Source organism: Amia ocellicauda, chromosome 14 (assembly GCF_036373705.1).
Source record: "Amia ocellicauda isolate fAmiCal2 chromosome 14, fAmiCal2.hap1, whole genome shotgun sequence".
NCBI classification, from domain to species: Eukaryota; Metazoa; Chordata; class Actinopteri; order Amiiformes; family Amiidae; genus Amia; species Amia ocellicauda.
The window spans coordinates 18,603,021-18,624,103 of NC_089863.1; the positions used below are offsets into that span (position 1 = coordinate 18,603,021).

A 21,083-nucleotide genomic window follows, 5' to 3' on the forward strand; every position below is an offset into this window, starting at 1 on the left:
TTTATTTATTAAGTTGTGTATTTATTTATGTATGTATATGTAGTGTATTTAAGACATCGTAATAGAATGAGGACAGGTTCATGCGCTTTGTGGAAGCTAGGTGCCACCTCCAGAAGCCGCAATACACCTGCCAGCCTTATTTCTCTCAGCTCCCAGGGGCCGCACACTGCATGTTTTAACCCTCTGGCTCGGCATCTCCAGAAGCCCATATTGCTTTAGCCTTATTCTCCTGCAGAATTCCTGAGCTCATCGGCCCATGAACTGTTCTTTGTCAAAATGACAGTTTAGGGAGTCGGCTCACCTAGAATGGGGCAAATGGCTTGGAATCCCTGCTGTGAAAATGTCTGGGGAATAGGGCCTGGAGGTAATAAAACCCTTTGAAGGGGGCGAGAGCCGAAAACCCGAAACAGAGCTAACCAGGCCAACCGGCATTTCCAAAAGATGTCATGGATTGGCATCAGGCATGAATTGAGCCTCCTCCAATATTAGACTGGGTGGATGGCACAAATCCAACCTCGCAAACTCAAGAACCAATCGCCTATGATTTGAAAGTAATGCACAGCACCTTTTTCTATCTCTCTCACCTAAACCGGTAACTCGCTGCCTCAACTCAACTTAGCTCTGTTGCCAGAACCGGAACCAGAAACCAACCAAGTCTTTGCCGGCAACAGAAGAGTTAAACTGGGAGAAGGAGATTGAGCCGTACGAAGAATTCTTTTAAAGGACTTTATTAAATAAAGAACTTTACAGACTGCGCTGCCCGCCTGTGCCCACCTGATCAGTGGAGTTTTACAGCTGGACAATTGACTAAGTCGACTGTATACGAAAGTTTCAGTCATTTAAATAACTATTGAGTCTTAAGAAACTCGACCCTTGGAACAAACAGGGCCCTGCTTTCCTCAAATACTTTGTCTTCAAGTAACTACGGTGGAAACCCTGCTTACAAAGAAGATTTTGTGCACAACCTTGGAGCCTTCAAACCAGTGGAAAATCTGTTTGGAAAAGACTCTACATTCGCGAAACCCCAACTTCCAGGTGCATCGACTGAGTGGAAGTTCTTGGACAAAGCCGAACCGGACTGCCTTTGATCCAAACCACACGGACCTCGTGCCGTGTGCTGTTATCTGAGCCCGAAGGCAGAGAGGCCTCTCTGCGACGAAGTTCAGATAAGTTTAACAGTTTGGAGTTTGTGATTCATGACATTTGAGAAATCAATTAGAAATGTTAATCTGTGATTCATAAACTTTAGAATGTGTAATATAATTTAGTATTTTGAGTGAGTGCTGCATTAAACTGTTTTGTTTGACAATTTTAGAAATAAAATCTGTCACAAATCCAGTGCACTGCCAACCCTACTCTGCTGCCTGAGTGAGAATTTTGGTAAGCTAATATTTGTAAGGCGATGAGGGGGGTTAATAATTACAGTATTTAATCAATAAATGCTGTACACTTGATGTTTGCATATAGCACAAGCCTGTTCAAAGCCATTTAAGGACTAAAAATAATGCTGATTGCCCAGTGTCTATAGGGCAAAGGACAGGGGGTGGAAATGGGGAGCCCTGCATTAAAGCTTAATCTGGGTGTCAGATATCATTTTTGATTGAGAACTTCTAAGGAACACAAGTCTTCATTGGGTAAGTCCATTAGAGGTGCTCCTTTCAGAGGAGGTAGCATCTTCAGTGCTCTGGCTCTATTATAGAAAGAGTGAAGGTTACAAAATCAAAAGTTACAGTCAATGTTACATTTTTGTGCAATTAATAGATTAGACTAAAGACGTTGTCAACAAACTAAAAGCTAATTCAAAAGGAGACATTAACTCCATTGTTTCTTGTAACTATGCTTTGATATCTGCATGCTGGCCTATAGATTTGATGTCTGCTCTTCTTTGTAACCTGGTGTTTTATTTGTTTTGTTTGTTTTTTATGTTGATGGTATAGATTAGTTTAATGGAGTGGTTCTCAAACCTGTCTTACTCTGTTTATTGTTTCAAATGAGCTCTCAATTACTTAATTGAACCCTTAATTTAAGTAATTTGATTACATTTGATGCTTTAAATTGTGTAAGTGATAAAAAGTTAGTTACTTATTTTATATTACATTACTTGTCATTTAGCAGATGTTCTTATCTAGGGCAACTTACATTTGTACCCATTTATGCAGCTGGGCATTTTACTGAAGCAATCTAAGTGAAGTACCTGCTCTAGGGTACAACAGCACTGCACTACCCAGGAGTCAAACCCACAACCTTATGAGTCCAGAGCCCATTCCACTACTCCACAGTGCTGTGGTAAAATGAATACTCATGGTGTTAAATTCAAATTGGCTGTGCAGGTTTTACAGTTTTTCAAACAAAATTAAATGCAATTACTTTTGGAACTGGTCCAGACATGATGTTGTGTGGATCTAACTTAGCACACAGTGGCATATGAGTTGTTTTCATTGATATCAAAGAATGGTGTGATTTCTTCCCACATACATTTGATGCTTGCCTAACAAATCACCCCACGCTGCCTGCAGAACGAGCAACTAGACAGAAACTCTGTAAAAGTCTGTGATGAATGACTGGAATCCAAGTCCCAAGTTTCAAGTCCACATCTGTGACAGGCAGCATCTCAGGCATGCAGCACAAACTGAGATTATACAGCTCTTAAATAAATAAATTATATACATCTTAAATTAAACAATTATATAGATCTTATACATATCTTAAATACATAAATAAACAAACAAATAACTACAGACAACTGGCTTCTTGTCTACAGTGTTCAATTATTTGGAGTCCACACTGCAGTGTCCTGTCTGTGTCCCGTGTCTAGGTGCCTGTGTCTGGACCTCAGAGACTCCAGTGACCTGTCTGCCCCCCCACACTGGCCCAGCATGGCTGCCTGTGAGTAGAACAGAACCCTTTTATGTACCCTGGCACTTGTGAAGTCCACAGTGTGTGTCAGTATATGTCTGTATGGGTGTCTGTGTCAGTGAGCTGCTTTTCTCCCCTTTTGCCAGTTCCACTAATCCTTTACTCATTAGTTCAGTTAGCCAATCAGCATTTTCAGCCTTTTGATCAATTTGGTATGAACTATAAATTTAATTTCCTATACCAAAGAATCCAGATACTTGCCTATTAAACCCCACTTACTTCTTCACCTGGCTCCTGTCACAGCAGGTGGTCTATTAGAGGAAGTAAGACAGATCATATGATCATGTATTAAATCTTGCATTTCATAAATCAATACTGTGTAACAATCCACAGTATTCAACTATTACATTTGTTATTTTTCAGTGAAAGTGTTAACACTATATTTATAATTAGTATAATATGTTACCCTAATTCTATTCATGGTGATCTGTCGACATCCCTCGTTAGTGGGTTCCAGTGTGTTGTGACCGTTAACCTGGGATAAAAGAAACAATTCTGTAAACATGGTTAGGATTTTGTAAGAATCTGTAATGTTTTTTCTAAAAAGAGAAACAGGCTCAATAGTAACATTTTAAATGTTATGGGAAACACAAAATCAATATACAATACTTTCAAGTTCTCCATATATCTCTAGAAGAGATCCCTTAATACAGCACTTTTACACATAGAAACGAACACACAAACACACATCTTGTTTGCAAACAAGTCTCTGGCCTCAACATATACAGAAAATGATCTGCTTAACAGTCGGCTCAGAATTTCAGCAACACGAGTTGCGAGCTCTTTGCAGAGATACTCAATTTGTTGAAAAAGACACATTTTACATATTTTTTCTTTGCAAACTAATCACCTTCTCTTTAGTTTTCCACCACTCATCACTAACCTATCCTTATTAATGAAGCTGTTTAGTGTTTTCTTTCTCTGGACACTTTTACATTTAACGTCTGTCCCCAAAATCCATTACTACAACCTTAATACCACAGCAGACCTTTTGCCCTTAAAGATGTTAGATAATCATGGTCTTCACAAATCAATCAAAATATTTTTTTACAAACAATTTGAAACACAAAATACGTTATATTCAATTCCTGCTTTCCCTTATATTTTATGACAATATGCTGTTAACGACATTAGGTAGATAATAAGATGCAGTCATGTCGTCACTGCCTTTGTTTGGCTGCAAAGTCATGATATCTTAATGAGGGTGCTGTCCCTGTGTCCTCTCCCAGGCTGTGGCACTGTGCTCCTGCGCTGTGTGCTTCTCCCCATGCTCCTCCTGTCTCTGTCAGGGCCCTGGGTCACTTGTGCTGAGGATGAAATCCCCACCCTAAGCACACTGGAAGACCTGCAGAACAGTAGCATCAGCCACTTCTTCCCCCAGCACGGGCTGCCCCTGCTGTCGTGGTTCTGTAACAAGGTCCTGGACATTGACGACTATGACAACATGTGGCTGAAATTTGACCCTCGGTTGCGGACCTACGGGTTCCAAAGGTTCCAGAACCACTATGACTACAAGCACCAGCGCCATCTGCTCCCCACCATTTTAGACCAGTTCAGCTCCTATCACTCACTGGGTGACCTTGATGCCCCCGGTGCCACCGCCCTGCCAAGCAACATCACAAAGTACAAGGACAACAGGGAGCTGGAGGACCTGTCCCATTGGCTTACCATCCAGGACATCAACCGTGATCGGCTGGTTGTCCGCTTCCACCACAACACCTTCAATATCTCCCACCTTTACCTGACTGACCACTACACCCATGATGCAACCTACAGTATCACACCCCAGCTGGTCAGGCGGATCAAGAATCTGAGCCCGAAGGAGTTCCTTCATCTGACTGGATATGTCTCTTACAGCAGCTGGTGCTCTGATTTGACAATACAGAGACGGTCAAAATGGAACTCTGGCAGCTGCAACCCGTTCTTCTCCCAAGACACCAAACTCTGGGTGACCACCACCACCAACGGCTACGTCATTGTCCACTGGGACAGTGTGCCCTACAGCGACCCAGACGGCTGGGTGGGCCTGTACGCAGCTGGCAGCAAAGACGACAAGGATCATTTGACATATGAGTGGACTAACGGGAAGAGGCATGCAGAGGATTGGACTCTACAATGGATGAACCCAGGGCTGCAGGTGCGTCTATTCAGGGCCCTCGGTGTTCAGGGGTCCTGAGCTGGATGAAGCATGTGGGGCGGCCCCTGTGCGGATCCAGCAATACAAGGTGTTCCTGCAGCTCTACACCAAGGATGGCAGAGTGTGCACCAGGCTGTATATCGACAGCAGCATGAGCGACTGGGTGTCAGTGTTCTCCGACGCCTGGGTGGGCTACTACTCCTCTGAGGGCGACCCATCCAAAAATTACCGTGACTACCACTCTGTGAAAAAATTATCCTGGGAGAAGGACCTGGAGGGCTACCAGGTCAGGGTGGATGGCTGCGATGGAGAAAACCTGGCCTGGGGAGTGCAGGCCCGGTTCTTCCTCAATAGTGGCTACAGTGACGTTGCCCGCACCCCGCCCTGGGACTGCTGAGGGGCAACACAAAGGCGGTTATATTTGTGGCTATATCATGGGGGGATTCTTTTGGAGGTTTCGTTCGTTTTAGGGTTAATTGAGTGATGGGGGGTTAATGAGCTGAATTGCTTATGGGAGTATATTATGTAATCTGCTAAATTGGGTTGGGGACGTAAATTATTTTGTAGAGTGATGTGTGTTATGGGGAATTTATTTGCTTTTTGGGATCTAATTTGGGTTTTAATTGTTTGTGTTTTATTGGTTATTGGGGTTTAAAAGTAAATTAGTGGTTAGTGGTTAATTTGTTTCAAGGGAGTAATGAACAGGTCGAGTCTGCTGCTGGGATTTGCGTTTCTGATATTAACGTCTCTGCTATATTAACTTCTACACTTCCTGCCTAAATAAAGCCACTGTTGACCCACTGAACATGAGTCATAGAGTCACATTTCTTCCTCTGCAGGGTTGGAGCAGCAGTAGATAAAGTTGTAGCAGCTACAAAAATATCTGTAGTCGTGGTAGAAGCAGACATACCAGAAATTATATCAATAGCAGTCGTTATAGCCGCATCAGTCATATGAACTCAGTAAGTGGCCATAGAAGAACCCTCTTCAACAGCGCTAGTGTCAGCCAGGGACACCTGAACCCATACAGTTTGAAACAGTGCCGTCCCTGAGCTCGACAATTGCAGTGTTATTGTGTAGTGGATTTCTTCTCCGTCATCCAAAGAGACACAGGATGCAGGTTGATGATCAGCTCCAGATACTTTATTCAGTGCAAACAAAGGAAGATCCACCTCTCAAACCTGTCTCAGTGTTTTAACCCCCGCTCTCCCTCTCTCAGTGTGACAGTGCGTACAGCAGTGTGGCTGCCTGCTCTATTCTATCTCTGTACTCTAGATGGCAGTAGTTCCCCGGGGGCACCCCCTCCAGGCCGTGCAGCAGCCCCCAGCAGCACCCGGCCACCACTGCGGTAGAGTCACTGTCTCCTGCACAGAGAGGGAGAGAGAAGAGAGAAAGAGAGGGAGAGGGAAGTTGAAAGAATGAGGAGAGGAATGCAATAAAGCAGATTAAGATTGATTATTATAACAACAACAACAACAACCACCATCTCTCTATCACCCCCCAAGCTCTACCTCCATGAAAGGCTGCCCGACTCATCAGCTCCTCCCAGTCTGGCCCCGACCCCAGCAGAGCATCCAGCGCAATCATTGGTGCGTCGTGTCCGCTGCGCCCCGCCCACCCGGATAGGCTGAAGCTCCGATAGGCCAGGTCCCTCTCGGCCGGCCCATACGGGGTGGGCCAGCACACAGGTCCCACCCCTGAGGAGAGACCACGCTCTGAGAGATACCTGAGAGAGAGAGAGAGAAGGGGAGGGGATAATACAGTGAATACACTGAACATCCCCTCTCTCTCTCTCTCTCTCTCTCTCTCTCTCTCTCTCACCCCCTCGTTCCCTCTCCGTCCCACCCTCTCTCACCAGCTCCACTTCTCACTGAAGTAGCCCCAGTCTCTCAGGCTCTCCTCCACAGCGTAGCCGGCCGATTGGACGAAGGCCTTCGCCGCCGGCATCGCCTCCGCCAGCAGCCCCGCCCCCCAGCTCTCCATCGGCCGTCGCTGGGCAGCGTAGGAGGTGAACAGGGCCGCTGCCATGGCACCCAGGAAACCCGTGGGGTGAGGGTGGGTCATCCTCCCGGTTTCTATGGAGACGGAGATCAGAGAGGGGAGCTGCTCGGGGCGAGGGAATCTGCAGACAGAGCGAGGCAGGGAAAGGCAGTTTAATATAGATATAGTGACTGACTGCACTGTTACTTTAACTATCCTCTATTTATGTATTCGAAGTACAAGATTATGACGCAGTAATGCCAAAGCACAGAGAGATGGGTTCAGTGCTCAGGAACAGGGAAGAATATATACACAAATGATGCAATTCAATCTCACTCCCTCTCTCTCTCTCTCTCTCTCTCTCTCGTCCTGTCCTACACCATGAGTCCTACATTGCCCAGTCACCCAGCCAGTGCATCTCTACTAGAACCCACCCCCTCTCACCTCAGTCCTATACACATGGAGCGCATGGCCGCCCCACAGCCCGTCCCCTCGGGGTTGTAGGGGATCCGGTATCCTCCTGGTGTCCCTGGGCGGAGCTGAGAGACTCCTGAGAGAGAGGGGGTGGTTAGCAAACTGAGATATTCTAGGGTAAAGCATATTTCTCCATGGGAGCCTCTGTCTCCACATAGCCTGCAGGTTAACCATTTCACACTCTAATGTGGTCTGAAGTACAGAATATGGAACTCGTGGTACAGAGGTATTCTAATATGATTGGTTGAGATGAAACCTGTAAAGTTACCACTGAATAAAGCAGAAGACAAAAAAAGGAAGACAGAAGTACAGGAGGAGGAAGAGAAATGACACACCAGGGTGTCTGCTGCCAATAAACATAGACACATTGCTGGATGGACACTGCAGTACACAGAGAGAAAGAGAGACAAGGGGACAGTACAGTATAGACACACTGACTGACTGACTGAATGGACTCCGCAGCGCACTGAACACAAGGTAGGAGTACACACTGGGACGCACACAGTGAGAAACACATAGACGTTACCCAGAATGCTCGAGGGCCCCGGCTTCCTGCCCTCCATGTCCTTCATGCCCTCTACGTAGCGGAACGCCACTTCCTGCAGGAGCTCCTCCCCTTCCTTTCCTGGGGGGTAGATAGGCATGGCAGAACAGGGAGAATGACTCACTTCGATTGGATGCCAGATGTGCAACAAACACTCCTAGAGAATCACAATAGTGCCCAGTGTACGAAACTTCCCAGGTTGATTTCCTGTCCCACTTTAATTATGACAATAAAGCCTTATTCCACACATCCGACTGGGATGTCCTCTAACAAGACAATTTGAACACACCTGTAGAAGATATATATCATTTTTTTTTTTTTTCTTCATGCTATTATTTCCGCCACATCAACACGTGCCAGAGAGTAAAGGTCTTTATTTGGATCCCTTTCACACCAGCACATCAACCCAGGTTCAGACTCACTTTTCAGGCCCGGGGGTTCTGATGGGCGTCAGTGTGCAGACTTGGCTAAAACATGGGTCGACCCGAGTCAAGCGCCATAGGAAACATAATGTGCTGGCGGATAAGGAAAACAATGTGTGCGCTCACGATCGGCTCACCGGTGACCAGGCCCTCTGCCGTTGCCAGGTGCAGCACGGTGTCGTCGCTGATCGGCCAGTCAGGGAGCTGCACCACGATGCCCCGAAGCCCGCCCAGCTCCTGCAGCTCCTGGTGGATGGCCGGCCCCGATTCATTGTACTCCCACAGCTGGTTACGGTAACCCAGGGCATCGCCAGCTGCACTGAGCAACATGGCAGCCTTGTAGTGATCCAGAGTGGGGGGGCTGTAGGAGAAAGGATTATTTTATCACTATTACCAATAGCCGGAGAAGGAGTAGTGCAGACTTTATTATACAATGTGTGGATGCTGCAGTACAATGACACTGCCCTGAGAGAGCGACAGCTAATACACAACAAAAAGACTAAAAACAAAGGAAACATAATATGATAGATATCAGCTTGTCTGTCTCTATGTGTCAAGCTGTCATCTGTACACAGCACTGAGTCACTATCAGCTACTTCTCACTGTTAACTGAACTGCCCCTTCAGAGTCCTGCGCTGTCAGCTGTTCTCACTTTACTCCACTGTAATTAGGTTTTACACAGTATGGATTTTCACACAACATAAATCTGTAATGTTTAGTAAAATGTGCAATGTTTTGTGACAACTGTACATTGCAACAATTTTCTAAAATATACACAACACACACACTATATATATATTACATATGCCACCTGTCCTGGGATTGCCGGACTATTCTTTAAAGGGAGTGTTTACAGGGTTGCTGGGAGATGACAAAAAAAACTGGGCATTTGTACATTAGTCAACCCAGATTTAGATTTAAATATTTACTTCAAAGCTAAATATTTATTTTCACAAACCTAAGATTTAGGTTTTAGTTATACATTTATTTATTTTAACTGGGATGTTACATTTATTTAAGTTTAATTTATAAATAGAAAAGTGGGGGAAAGAAGGCTACATTATTGGTTAAATTTGGAGAAGCACACAAGATTAAAATATAACATTTGAAACTATGTTTTACACATTAACTTTTATACATAAAATTGAGTTTTTCTTGTAAGTCAGAGGTCGCAGCCCTAATAAAGACACATTCATTATATAAAATCTTAGAGTATCTTTCGACTCTGCAAGTGTTGCATTGGGCAGGAAAAAATAAATACATTGTTTTTAACTGAATCCAGTTCGGATTTATAATATATAACTCAATTTGGGGGTCAGCAAACCAGACAGACTGCCGGTGATTTATAAGGAGATGCCGTGGGATTGTTTAACAGCAAATTAATAATTATCTTAACTTTATCCTGTGCGGCAAGTTTAATTATTTATGAAAACGGTGCATCACAGGAGCGGACTTTCCTCGCAGCGACGCACAGAGACAATGTACACATTGCATGAGGATACATTGAAATCAAACAGCAACAAAATAAAAATGAAATAAAGCCCTGAAACTGCGTAACCCGCAGCCGTGCGCTGGTAAAGTTACAGAAAAGTTGTCTTAGTAGAGAAAGGAGAGAAACAGTCCGTCCAGCCCGGGTTATTGCGGTTGCAGGTGTAAATGCATGGCGGTTGTTTGTCCTATAACACACTGCTGTCCCTCTGCGCTCACCTGTCCATCGTGAGGCTGCTCTCCCGGGCCGCTGGATCTCGCTTCGGACGGCGACTGAAATCCACTCCGCGGCTTCGGCCCTTCGCCTCTTTGTGCCCGTTTACTGATCCGCCGATTCAGCGTCTCCGCTCATCACATGACCTTCAGTCTCTCCCCTCCCCGTTCATTCTTCACTTATTTAATTCAGTGCCAAAAACAAATATCGTCTTTCAAGATTCATGTTAATCTTTGGTTACAGATTATATTTTACGTTGTTACTAGAATCTGAATAGGCCGACATTATACAGTTGCGTAATAGTCTGGTGGATTTATATTATTGTAGGTGAGGTCTATACATGTGGTTTCTTAATCTAGATTATGTGAATCACTATATGGAATGTTTTTTTTTATTAATCTTATGTATTTTCTTACTTATAATTGATATTCCCATATTTATAGATTTCCCTGCATCTGCCATTATTAATATACTAATCCCCCCACACACACCTCTGTTTCTGAGGCACAAAAGCATTGGGACCAAAATTGTAGAAAAAAGGTTTTATTTGTTCAAACAATCATATCAATCCTCAGCCGCTTCACAGACCTATTCCAGACTGACAATGAAACAAATACAAAGCCAACGGGGGAGACACGCACGATACAGGCAGGGAGTGACAGATAGAAAAACAGACAACCACACTCTCTCTCTGTGCGCACACTCTGTCTCTCTCACTCTATACACACACTGTGCACACACACACTCTCTCACTCTATACACACACTGTGTACACACACACTCTATACACACACTGTGCACACACACACACACTCTCTCACTCTATACACACACTGTGCACACACACTCTCTCACTCCATACACACACTGTGCACACACACACACACTCTCTCACTCTATACACACACTGTGCACACACACACTCTCTCACTCTATACACACACTGTGCACACACACACACTCTCTCACTCTATACACACACTGTGCACACACACACTCTCACTCTATACACACATACACTGTGCACACACACTCTCTCACTCTATACACACACACTGCACATACACTCTCTCACTCTATACACACACTGTGCACACACACTCTCTCACTCTATACACACACTGTGCACACACTCACACTCTCTCTATACACACATACACTGTGCACACACACACTCTCACTCTATACACACACTCTGTGCACACACACACTCTCTCACTCTATACACACACACTGCATACACACTCTCTCACTCTATACACACACTGTGCACACACTCACACTCTCTCTATACACACACACACTGTGCACACACACTCTCTCACTCTATACACACACTGTGCACACACACACACTCTCTCACTCTGGTCACATTCACTTCTTCTTGTTCTCCTTGCATGCCACGACGTATCTCTGCGCCACGTTGAGGGGGGGGGAGTAGCCGTCAGCGTAGGAGGTGTCCTCGAAAAGTACCGAGTAATCATCCTGAGGCTGAGAGAGAGAGAGAGAGAGAGGTGGGGGGTTAATACAGTACAGACTCACTGACCAGACACTGCAGTACACTGACAGAGGGAGAGGTTTATACAGAACGACTGGACTGGACTCCAGTGCACTGATATTACACTGTGCATCATGTGTTGAGCAGGAAGGTACAGTATTAGTATTCGAAGCGCTGCGCTGCGCTGGTCATTGAGTTACTGTCACTCATACTTTATGCAGCCAATCACTTTGCATGTCCATGCTTTTTGGTGGTGTTACTATGTGGCAATGTTTTCCGGTCACAACAGTACAAAATACAAAATGTGTAAGACCTATCTAGCTAATTTATACAGTCTACTTGGCTAAATGATTGACTTTTCCTATCCACACCACACTCAGACTGTCGCTCTGCATTTGGAAACATAACTGTGTGTTCGAGTTCCAGTGAATACAAAATAAACAGCAATAGCTGGCTGTGTGTGTATTCATGCGTTTGTTGCTCCTTTTTCCATTTCTTTCATATTATAATTCTGAAACACTTTGATCCAGGTAATTAAAAAGACAGTTATTATGACTATGAAAAGTAATTAAAACTCATTATTTTTCCACATCCTTAACCACTTTACTTCTGCTTAATTGCTCTCCATGAAATACGTCCTCCTGGACCGAAGACTGTCCAGATGCCATGTATTTTCAAAAAACATGATATTGCGGTTTGCCAAATCAACTAACATACCAACACTAACACGTCAACAAATTAATTCATATGTTGAAACATACTGACAAATCCAACTAAAAGTTGAGTTCCCGTACACTTGTTGGCTACCCACCAAAGTGGCTGGTAAAATTGACAGATTTACCCGCCACTGGCTAAATCTATCCACAGTTGGCAGGTGGCGGGTGTTAATTTTATTCCCTGTTGGATGTTACTCTCGCCACATTAATGTTTTTAAAAAGCAAATTGAAGTTCGCTGTAGGCAAGGCTATTTAGGACAAACAAAACCACGTGATGGTTAACACCTCTTGTGAAAAAGTAGTGTACTTAAAGTATCAATACTTATACTTGAAATCGAGCGCTTCTCTCGTACACAGAGAGCACAGACCAGAGACCGCTGACCAATAGCCGCGCTTCCGGCCTGTGTGGGCTTGTGTGGGTGTAGCTTGCCCAGAACTGCGGTGGTTTAGGTAATAACGCACAGTGCAGTGTGTTTACAGTACTGTAAAGTGTGTATATAGTATAGTGCAGTGTGTACGAGGTTACCCGGTGTGGGGGGGTGTGGATCAGCGCCCTGTAGAAGCACGTGGTCTGGGGGTACAGGGCGAGCACCAGTTGGTCTTTACTGAACAGAGCCTCCGGGTCCGTCTCCGGGTTTGCCTTCCACTGGGGGAGAGGGATGATCCGCCGGCGAGACAGAGTGTGTCTCCTGAGAGAGAGAGGGGGGGGGGAGGTTAACTTAATGTACAAAACAAATAGACTGCAAAAGGGTACAGACAGAGAATCTACAGTACTGGCACACTGACTGACTGGATGCTACAGTACATTAACAGGCAGACACATTGTTCTCAATACTCACTCCTTCCCCTCTTCATCAATATCGTCCACTTCATACCTGAGAGAGAGAGAGAGAGAGAAGATTAATACAATATAGACACTGGCTGACTGACTGGACACTGCACTGAGAGACACATATCTATATATATCCATAGAGGCCCACTGTCCTGCTAGCTGTTCTTCCAGCTGAGCTCTCAGTGGCTTAATGGCTTACTAATATTTTTAAACCTTTGGGGGTTTCAAGTTAAATATAAAATTCTATAGAATTCTTCATCTTTTTGTAAATTAAACGATTTTAAAAGACAAATTAAGCAAATTATTAGTTTGAGTGAAGGTTTCACACACAGATGCACACTCAAAGTCATTTATTAATGAGGTCAGAAGCTCATTAGTGGGCCGCGTAAGCCAGGTGAGGAGTATAGGTGTTGGGTAAGTGAGATAAGCTGGTGAGTGGGCTGAGTTGAGTAGTTCTGGACCTCGTTAGAAGGTGGAGTTCAGTCATCCAGAAGCTTGTTAGGGTAGCGAGATAGTGTGTAAAAGAGAGGTCAGTGTTATTTCTTGGTGAGTTAATGAGATGGTTAGTCTGCTCTGCTGAGGTATGCAATGACAGGTGAATTAGTGAGTTGAAGGTTTTAGTGTTGATGACTGGTGAGTTTACGAGATTTAGTCTAACGACTGGCGAGAATGATGTAATAACTTTGGTGGTGTTATGATTGGAAAGTTAATGAGTTAATGATATAGTGCAATGACCTGGTAAGTCAGAGAGTTAATATTTAACCCTTTACAATCCGTCCCATTATGGTCAATGATCCGAGAAATAAATTGTATTTTTATCAAAACTACAAAATACACAGACACGGCTTGTTTGAAACTAGAGGCCACCAGCTTTCAATATGACATCTTTAGGGTCTTCCTAGCCTGAGCTACAGGCTTGCAAAATCAGCCTTTTCTCAGAGTGTGCAGGACCATTTTATGCTCAAGTTTTTTTTTTTCTTGGCCAGCCAATTAACCCTTTCTAATACAACAGGCCACAATTGTTTCTTTCGTTTGATATTAGATAGATGCATATGGCACAAACGATCAAGGAGCTACACACAAACAAGCAGGAAAATAACAGGAAAAATAGAGTGGAATGTAAAGGGTTAAAGCAGGTGTAATATTTATGTTCAGTCCCCAGAGGGCAGCAGTGTCTCCAGTCCCAGTCCTCTGATTGAGCTGATGAACTTATGCCCCGTTTCCACTCCCCGGACGCTTAAACGGGTGTTTCCACATGCTGAGCGTACGGACGCATCTGTGTTTTGTGGTGCTGGACGCGTCCATAAGCGTCCGTCTCACTGAGGACATGATTCACTTTCAGCGGTGGAGGTGTGCGTTTGACTTGAGACACAGGGAAGAGATCAGATACATTGTATCGGAAGATATAATCTCAAGTGCCGTGTGCGATCACAAACAAATTACAGTTTTATTAGCAGCATGGAATGAAATCCACGTACAGAAACAATGACTGATACAGTTAATATCTTAGTGCATTAAACACTGTGATTTCACAGGACCGGTGCAGCGCTGACTAGTTACAATAAACTGAAGGATAATAATCGGAGCGGTAGCAGCCGATATTCTTAATATTTTATGAATAACTGTCCGGTGTTCAGGCTGTGTTGTGTGAATGATGTGCAGTACAATCCGCAGAGACAGTGTGAAGGCGAACACGATTCAGTTAACGTGTCCATTTACAAGTTAAATTAATGAATAAATTAATACAGCAGATGTGGGTTTCCCTCTAAAACATTAAGGACTGGTAAAATAAATGCATCAATAAACGCCATGACTGAGACGCGCACACTTTAGTTAAATTATAACCTGCTATATTGTAGCTGGATGATTAATCGTGAAACGTGTGTATTGTGTTTCAACTGTAACTTGCCCGGGTTAAGGACGTCTGATAAGTACATTATAAATAATACGGCAAATAGTATGGTTTGCAGTTACAAATCTGTAGTAAGAGTAATAAGTGAAGGGAGTCGCTGTGCCGTTTAAAATACATATATACCAGCACAAATGATGACGATAATAATATCAATACATATTCGCTATTTAGTATTATTGTTGCGCATGGAAACGTATTCTTATGTGAACATGCTTGTCTGAATATAATGTTGTCTCTACACGTTTAGCTCTTCCTAATATCTCTGAACAGAAACGTGTATTTATTCGCTGTTTACAATCATGTAAAGCACAAAGAATAAAACAGACACACAAGTCCTCTCCAAGTCAGGCTGTATCGCTTGTAGTGTTTCCTGTCTCTGTTTTTAACACGAACACAAACCAAACCCACAGTCGCTGCTCCTCCATCAGAGGGACGGATTCACAGCGGCCTGGTTTTGCAAAAAAAGCTCTGGGACGCGTCCGAGGACGGACTTGTCCAGCATGGCATGGCACGACACGACGCTTAAGTCAGTGGAACCGAGGCACTAGTGAGTTGAATGCTTCTCTACAGGCGGCAAATGAGGTGTCAGGCAACTGTATCTCAAATCAAAACAATGTTCAAATACCAAAACCATTTCAGATAGGTTTTCGACCTTAAAATAATATTCCATGTGTGTGACTGATTAAAACACAGCAGGTTCATGGATTCCCTGAGAGAGCTGCAGCAGGAGTTTAGATCAGGGGCCACTGCAAGGCCCTGCAGGGACTGAGGCCGAGAGTAGGGTACCAAGGTCAGAGTGGGGAGATTAGTGACATAGCGAGTCCAGCAGCTCGTTAAGGTGCCAAGTGAGTTAACGAGGGAACGTAGTTGCTTACTTGTTCGCGGAGTGGCTGTAGCTGACGACCTCGGCGAGGATCCACTGCTCGTCCCCGTCCACGGCCTTCACCCGCGCCGCCACCTTGTCACCCGGCTTCGCCACGTAGTCACTGCTGGCTGGTATGGCCCCGCACAGGGGTGGAGGGCTGAGGGACACGGGGGACAGGGTTAAAACACTATAGAAACACTGACTGACTGCATACACACACTGCACTAAGAGACAAGGGTGGGGTGACTATAGTACAGACACATTGACTGACTGGAGACTGCGAGACACACACAGGTTAACTTCTGACCTCTCCCCTGGCTTGCCAATCCACAGCGGCAGGGTCATGGCCGACTGCTGAAGAAGGGTCATCAGCACCCCCCTGCGCATCGTCTTCCTGGGGGGGTCACTGTCACTGTACACCCCCGCCATCTTCGCCGCTGACACACAGAGAGAGAGCGAGAGAGAGGGGTTAATAGAGTACAGACACACTGACTGACTGGACATTGACACTGAGAGAGAGGAAGACTGTAGGACAGAGAAGACAATGACTGACAGGCAGGCAGAGAAAGACAGACAGACACTTACCAATGCGTCTCTCCTCCAGTAGTGATTTGATCTCAGCGATTTTGTCAAGAGCATGACGAAGAATACTGAGAGAGAGAGAGAGAGAGAGAGAGAGAGAGAGAGAGAGGGGTATTAATTGTATTCCTATTAATAATAGTAGTAGTAACTAAAAGGCTGACTCTGGGGGAATCTATGTATTTATGTAAGTGTCAACTAGGGACTGACCCTTGTGACCTGGGCCAGGAAAAAATCATCATTTGAAACCGATTTGCCTTGTAGCTCTGTTTGTTACTTCCTTGTAAAACAACTTTATATTTCGGAGTTTGCCAATTATGGGGTATCCAGTGTGTTAGTGCTGCCTGTGTGCCACTGGAGGCTTTAGAGATGACTTGGTGTTGTGAGAAGAGTCCTCTCTCCAGGAGCACTCTTGTAGGCCTAATAAAACCTCCCTTTGCTGCTTCTTAAAGCTCTTTAGCAGCCACTGACTGGCTGACAGTGACAGCGGCTCACCTGCACTCTGCCTCAGCATCGGCCTTGGCTGTGGTGTACAGGCCCCTGAGCTTCGTCCTGTAATATGGAGAGGCTGAGAGAAAGAGAGAGTGGGAGAGAGTGAGAAGAGGGGTTAGTACAGGCATGACACACTGACTTGCTTATAAACTGACCGATACACTGCCTAATTTACTGACACACTGACTGACTGATACACTGATACACTGACTGCCTAATTCACTGACTGCCTGACTACCTAATTCACTGATAGAAACACTGACTGCCTAATTCCCTGATACACTGCCTGTCTGCAGTAGGACAATGACTCACTCTTGTTCTCTGTCTGCATCCTCTCGTGTGTTTTCTGGATGTTGAGAAGATTGTGTTCACTGCGAGAGCGCTCCTCCTGCACAGAGACAGAGACAGAGACAGAGTCAGAGTCAGAGTGAGTCGGTGGTTTGATTTAAGTCACACACACAGACAGAAAGACCGACTGATGCTCTCGGAGACGCACGCAGAGACAACAGAGACAGTGGGTGGGGGGAGAAGGAGGCACCCAGAGAGACATACAGGTCTCACACTGAACCGACCACAGATCCTAACAGGGGACAACTATTAATCTCATCTAAACAGACTATTCCCACTGACACACACTTTCCTACTCTTTTTCCTTTCCCTCACCTGTGTCTGCTTGATGAGCTGGTGCAGTTCAGTAAGAAGTTCAGAGATTTTGGAGTCAGCTGACACCAGAGCCATGGTCACTGAAATGCACACACACAGAAACAAAGGCACAGTGATCAGTAAGAACAGCAATTGCGATGATTTCCAAGCAATCAGATGCTATTTAAATAGTGCTTTCCACTTTCACTTGCGTCTGCCTGCCTGGCTCCCCCCACACACTACAGCTGGCTACATTGTTTACTGTGTATGTATGTTACAAATGTTACATTGTTACTACTCCTAGTGCACACTGTGAAATATTACTACTACTAAAGTTACGTGATTTATAGTGTTACTGTTCAACAAGGTGCTTCGTATTATATAAATATAAGTGCTACTAGTACTGGGCTAGTGTTATTTAAAAGCGTGCGTGTGCAAACTCCACCGCGGTACCTGCGCTATTGTTGTAACGGAGCTGCCGAGGAAAGATGGGCTCCCGGGGTCGTACTGTGTCGGCTGAAGCTGCACATAAATCGACAGATAAACCCGAGCGTTTCAGACTACAGTGCCGCTGTACCGGGTCTCAGGTGCCGCTGCTTCCCGGGCGCTCCCGGCGGGGTTTAATCGCTGAACAGCGGCGGGGAGACGAGCGGCCTTCCCGTAGTGTGTTTACATCGAAGCGCTGGGGCTACGGGTACGGAGCGCGGCGAGGGACAAAAAGAGCGCCGTGTGTTTGCGCTCTTTGAAAGGCACACGGAGAGCGCAAACGTAAACAAACAACACACTGCAAAAACAGTGTACAAAACACGCATTTCAGAAGATTTTCAAAATGTATTTATTGTTTTCCTAAATACCCAGGCTAGATTACAGTCACTGCCACTATTTTGTTATTGTTGTTGGTATTATAGTAATGTCAAGTATTATACTTTAGTTTTAAAGTCTAAACTCCATTCAATTTGACTATGCATACTCTCTCTCTCTCTCTCTCTCTCTCTCTCTGCAGTCAGAAAGGCAGTGTCTGTGCTGTATTATACCCCCTCTATCTCTTCCCTCTTGCCCATGGCACAGCTGTGATTATGAAAACTGAAGAAAACACTGTAAGGCTGAACGTCTGCCATACTACTGGGCACTGCTTGTGACCAGCTGTGTTCAGTGCTGCTGCAGGGAGCGTTGGGATTGTAAACACCTCTCTCTGCATCTCATCGCCTTCCTCTCTCTCTCAGATTCAAATTTAAAATCAAACACTGCATGCGTAGCTTGCCAAAGCCACAGCAGATTTGTCAGTTTTACAGACTACCCTTCTCCCTCTCTCTTCTCTGCCCCTCCTCTATACTTCACAACCCTCCCTCTCTCCCTCCCCTTCTCTATCTCTATCTCACCCCACTTACTCCCTCCCTCTTCCCCCTCTCCTGTGTCGTGTGGTACGTGTGTAGTGTGCAGTCAGCAATTTTACTGTTTTGAACAGAGTGAGAGCGAGAGAGAGAGATAAGGAGAGGGAGGGATTGGAGGAGGGTCGAGATGTCATTCAGGACAGATGGGCTGGTCTCTGAGCTTCAAAACAACACCATAACAAAGAGAAAGAAGGAAAGAAGGAAAAATAAAAATGACTGACTATTTTATTACCAGTCTTTCCACCATTCTAGTATTATTCTGTCTTTTACTTTCCTTCCTCCCTTGTGTGAATCTGTGTATGCTAGCCACAGTGTTTGAACTTATTCATGTCTTCTTCTATTACTACAGCCCCCTATTGGAACAGCGCTATTCTACTGCACCGTTACTACAGCCCCCTATTGGAACAGCACTATTCTACTGCACTGTTACTACAGCCCCCTATTGGAACAGCGCTATTCTACTGCACTGTTACTACAGCCCCCTATTGGAACAGCACTATTCTACTGCACTGTTACTACAGCCCCCTATTGGAACAGCACTATTCTACTGCACTGTTACTACAGCCCCCTATTGGAACAGCACTACTCAACTGTACTGTGTGGTGGGTGGGGAAAGAAGGAGGGAGAGGAATGAACGATGGAGCCACCAGAGAGAAAACAGACTGCTTCCATGGTCATGCAGAATTAGAATTGGACGGAGGCGGAGAAGGGCAGAAAGAAAACATAAAGAAAGAAAGAATGAGAAAAAATAAATAAAGGAAGAGTGATAATGACAGAGAAGCAAGTAAGCAAGAATGAAGAAAGAGAAAGACAGAGAGTGAGAAGGGGGGGCAAGGGAGTGAGCACAGAGAGGCGTTTGTGTTCAGGGCAGTTAATCACAGGGTGTCCTTCCCTCTCCACATAAACAGTATGCCTTGTAGTTCTGGAATCCTGCCTGGGACATTCTGGAATTTTCCTGGAAGTTTTTAATGCATGATTCTCTGTTTAGTGTAACTGCTGACACACACTGTACTCACACACTATATATACACACACTGTACTCACACGCTAGTGAGTGTACAGTCTGTGTGAGTGTGTGTACAATGTGTGTGCAGTGTGTGTGTGTGTGTGTGTGTGTGTGTGTGTACTCAGGGTGTGTGCACTATGTCAGATGACTCGGGACATTATGTCTAGGTCACATCGTTCTAACAAATATTGACTCTACTAATCTAAACTCTGTGAGTGAGAGGGGAGTTCTTTGTACTGTCGTTTTATTCAGGGCTTCTGTAAGTCAATGCTGACTGGATAAGTCACCTTAGATAAAGTTATCAGTCAGATAAGTGAACTATCTCAATCATAACAATAATAATAACTGAGCGGTCACCGCCAATGACTGCCAGGACTGATTAAACACAGCGAAAAATATTGACTTAGCTAATCTAATCAACATACACTTGACATTGAGAATGGAGGATGGGGAGACTTACAGAATAATAAACAAACAAAAATACAGCAAAAATAGGTGTCCTTCATCCCTAATCAAGAGCGAAAAACAGTGTTGACTGAGGGATTTCCAATAAAATGGATGAGAAAGATAATTAAAATAAGAAAACATGATATACCAATAATAACGATAATACACAGGATGTTGCTGTTTGTTCAGGCTATCAGAAGAGAAAGAGATAGACACACATTTAGAAACAGAGAAACAAAGAAAGAAACAAAGACAGATTATTGCCTTTACATCCTGGTGATAAACCTCAGTGGCAAATATTGACTTTAGTCTCCGATTCACATGACTCACAGACAGAGGGAGGGATAGGGGGATGAAAAACTTAAAAAAAAAAAGAAGGAAGAAACGAAGGCAAGTAGGAGACCACATCTGGAAATAAAATATTGAAACAGCTGATGTAACATTGAATAAGCCAGTGAAAAGAGGGAGGGAGGAGGGAGGAGACAGCGGAGGAGGGAGGGGAAGACAGCAGCTATAAAAAGGGAAGGA

At 44.7% G+C, this 21,083-nt stretch overlaps 2 protein-coding genes and 1 pseudogene across 2 annotated transcripts; 1 reads left to right on the forward strand and 2 right to left on the reverse strand.

Annotated features, from left to right (window-relative positions):
• Nucleotides 1–1,508: 1,508 nt before the first annotated feature.
• Nucleotides 1,509–5,858, forward strand: LOC136767952 (uncharacterized; annotated as a pseudogene).
• Nucleotides 5,859–6,174: 316 nt separating this feature from the next.
• adprh (ADP-ribosylarginine hydrolase) lies at nt 6,175–10,470 on the reverse strand. Its single transcript, XM_066721950.1, has 7 exons — nt 10,181–10,470; nt 8,611–8,834; nt 8,034–8,132; nt 7,478–7,583; nt 6,909–7,175; nt 6,565–6,779; nt 6,175–6,417 (listed from the first exon to the last, which is right to left on the reverse strand). The coding sequence occupies exons 1-7, from the start codon at nt 10,186–10,188 to the stop codon at nt 6,269–6,271; spliced, it is 1,068 nt and encodes a 355-aa protein (XP_066578047.1). The 5' UTR covers nt 10,189–10,470; the 3' UTR covers nt 6,175–6,268.
• Nucleotides 10,471–10,702: 232 nt separating this feature from the next.
• sgf29 (SAGA complex associated factor 29) lies at nt 10,703–19,005 on the reverse strand. Its single transcript, XM_066721986.1, has 10 exons — nt 18,165–19,005; nt 17,733–17,812; nt 17,382–17,457; nt 17,073–17,145; nt 16,584–16,648; nt 16,306–16,435; nt 16,009–16,155; nt 13,229–13,264; nt 12,916–13,078; nt 10,703–11,666 (listed from the first exon to the last, which is right to left on the reverse strand). The coding sequence occupies exons 2-10, from the start codon at nt 17,805–17,807 to the stop codon at nt 11,550–11,552; spliced, it is 882 nt and encodes a 293-aa protein (XP_066578083.1). The 5' UTR covers nt 17,808–17,812; nt 18,165–19,005; the 3' UTR covers nt 10,703–11,549.
• Between the last annotated feature and the right edge of the window lie 2,078 nt (nt 19,006–21,083).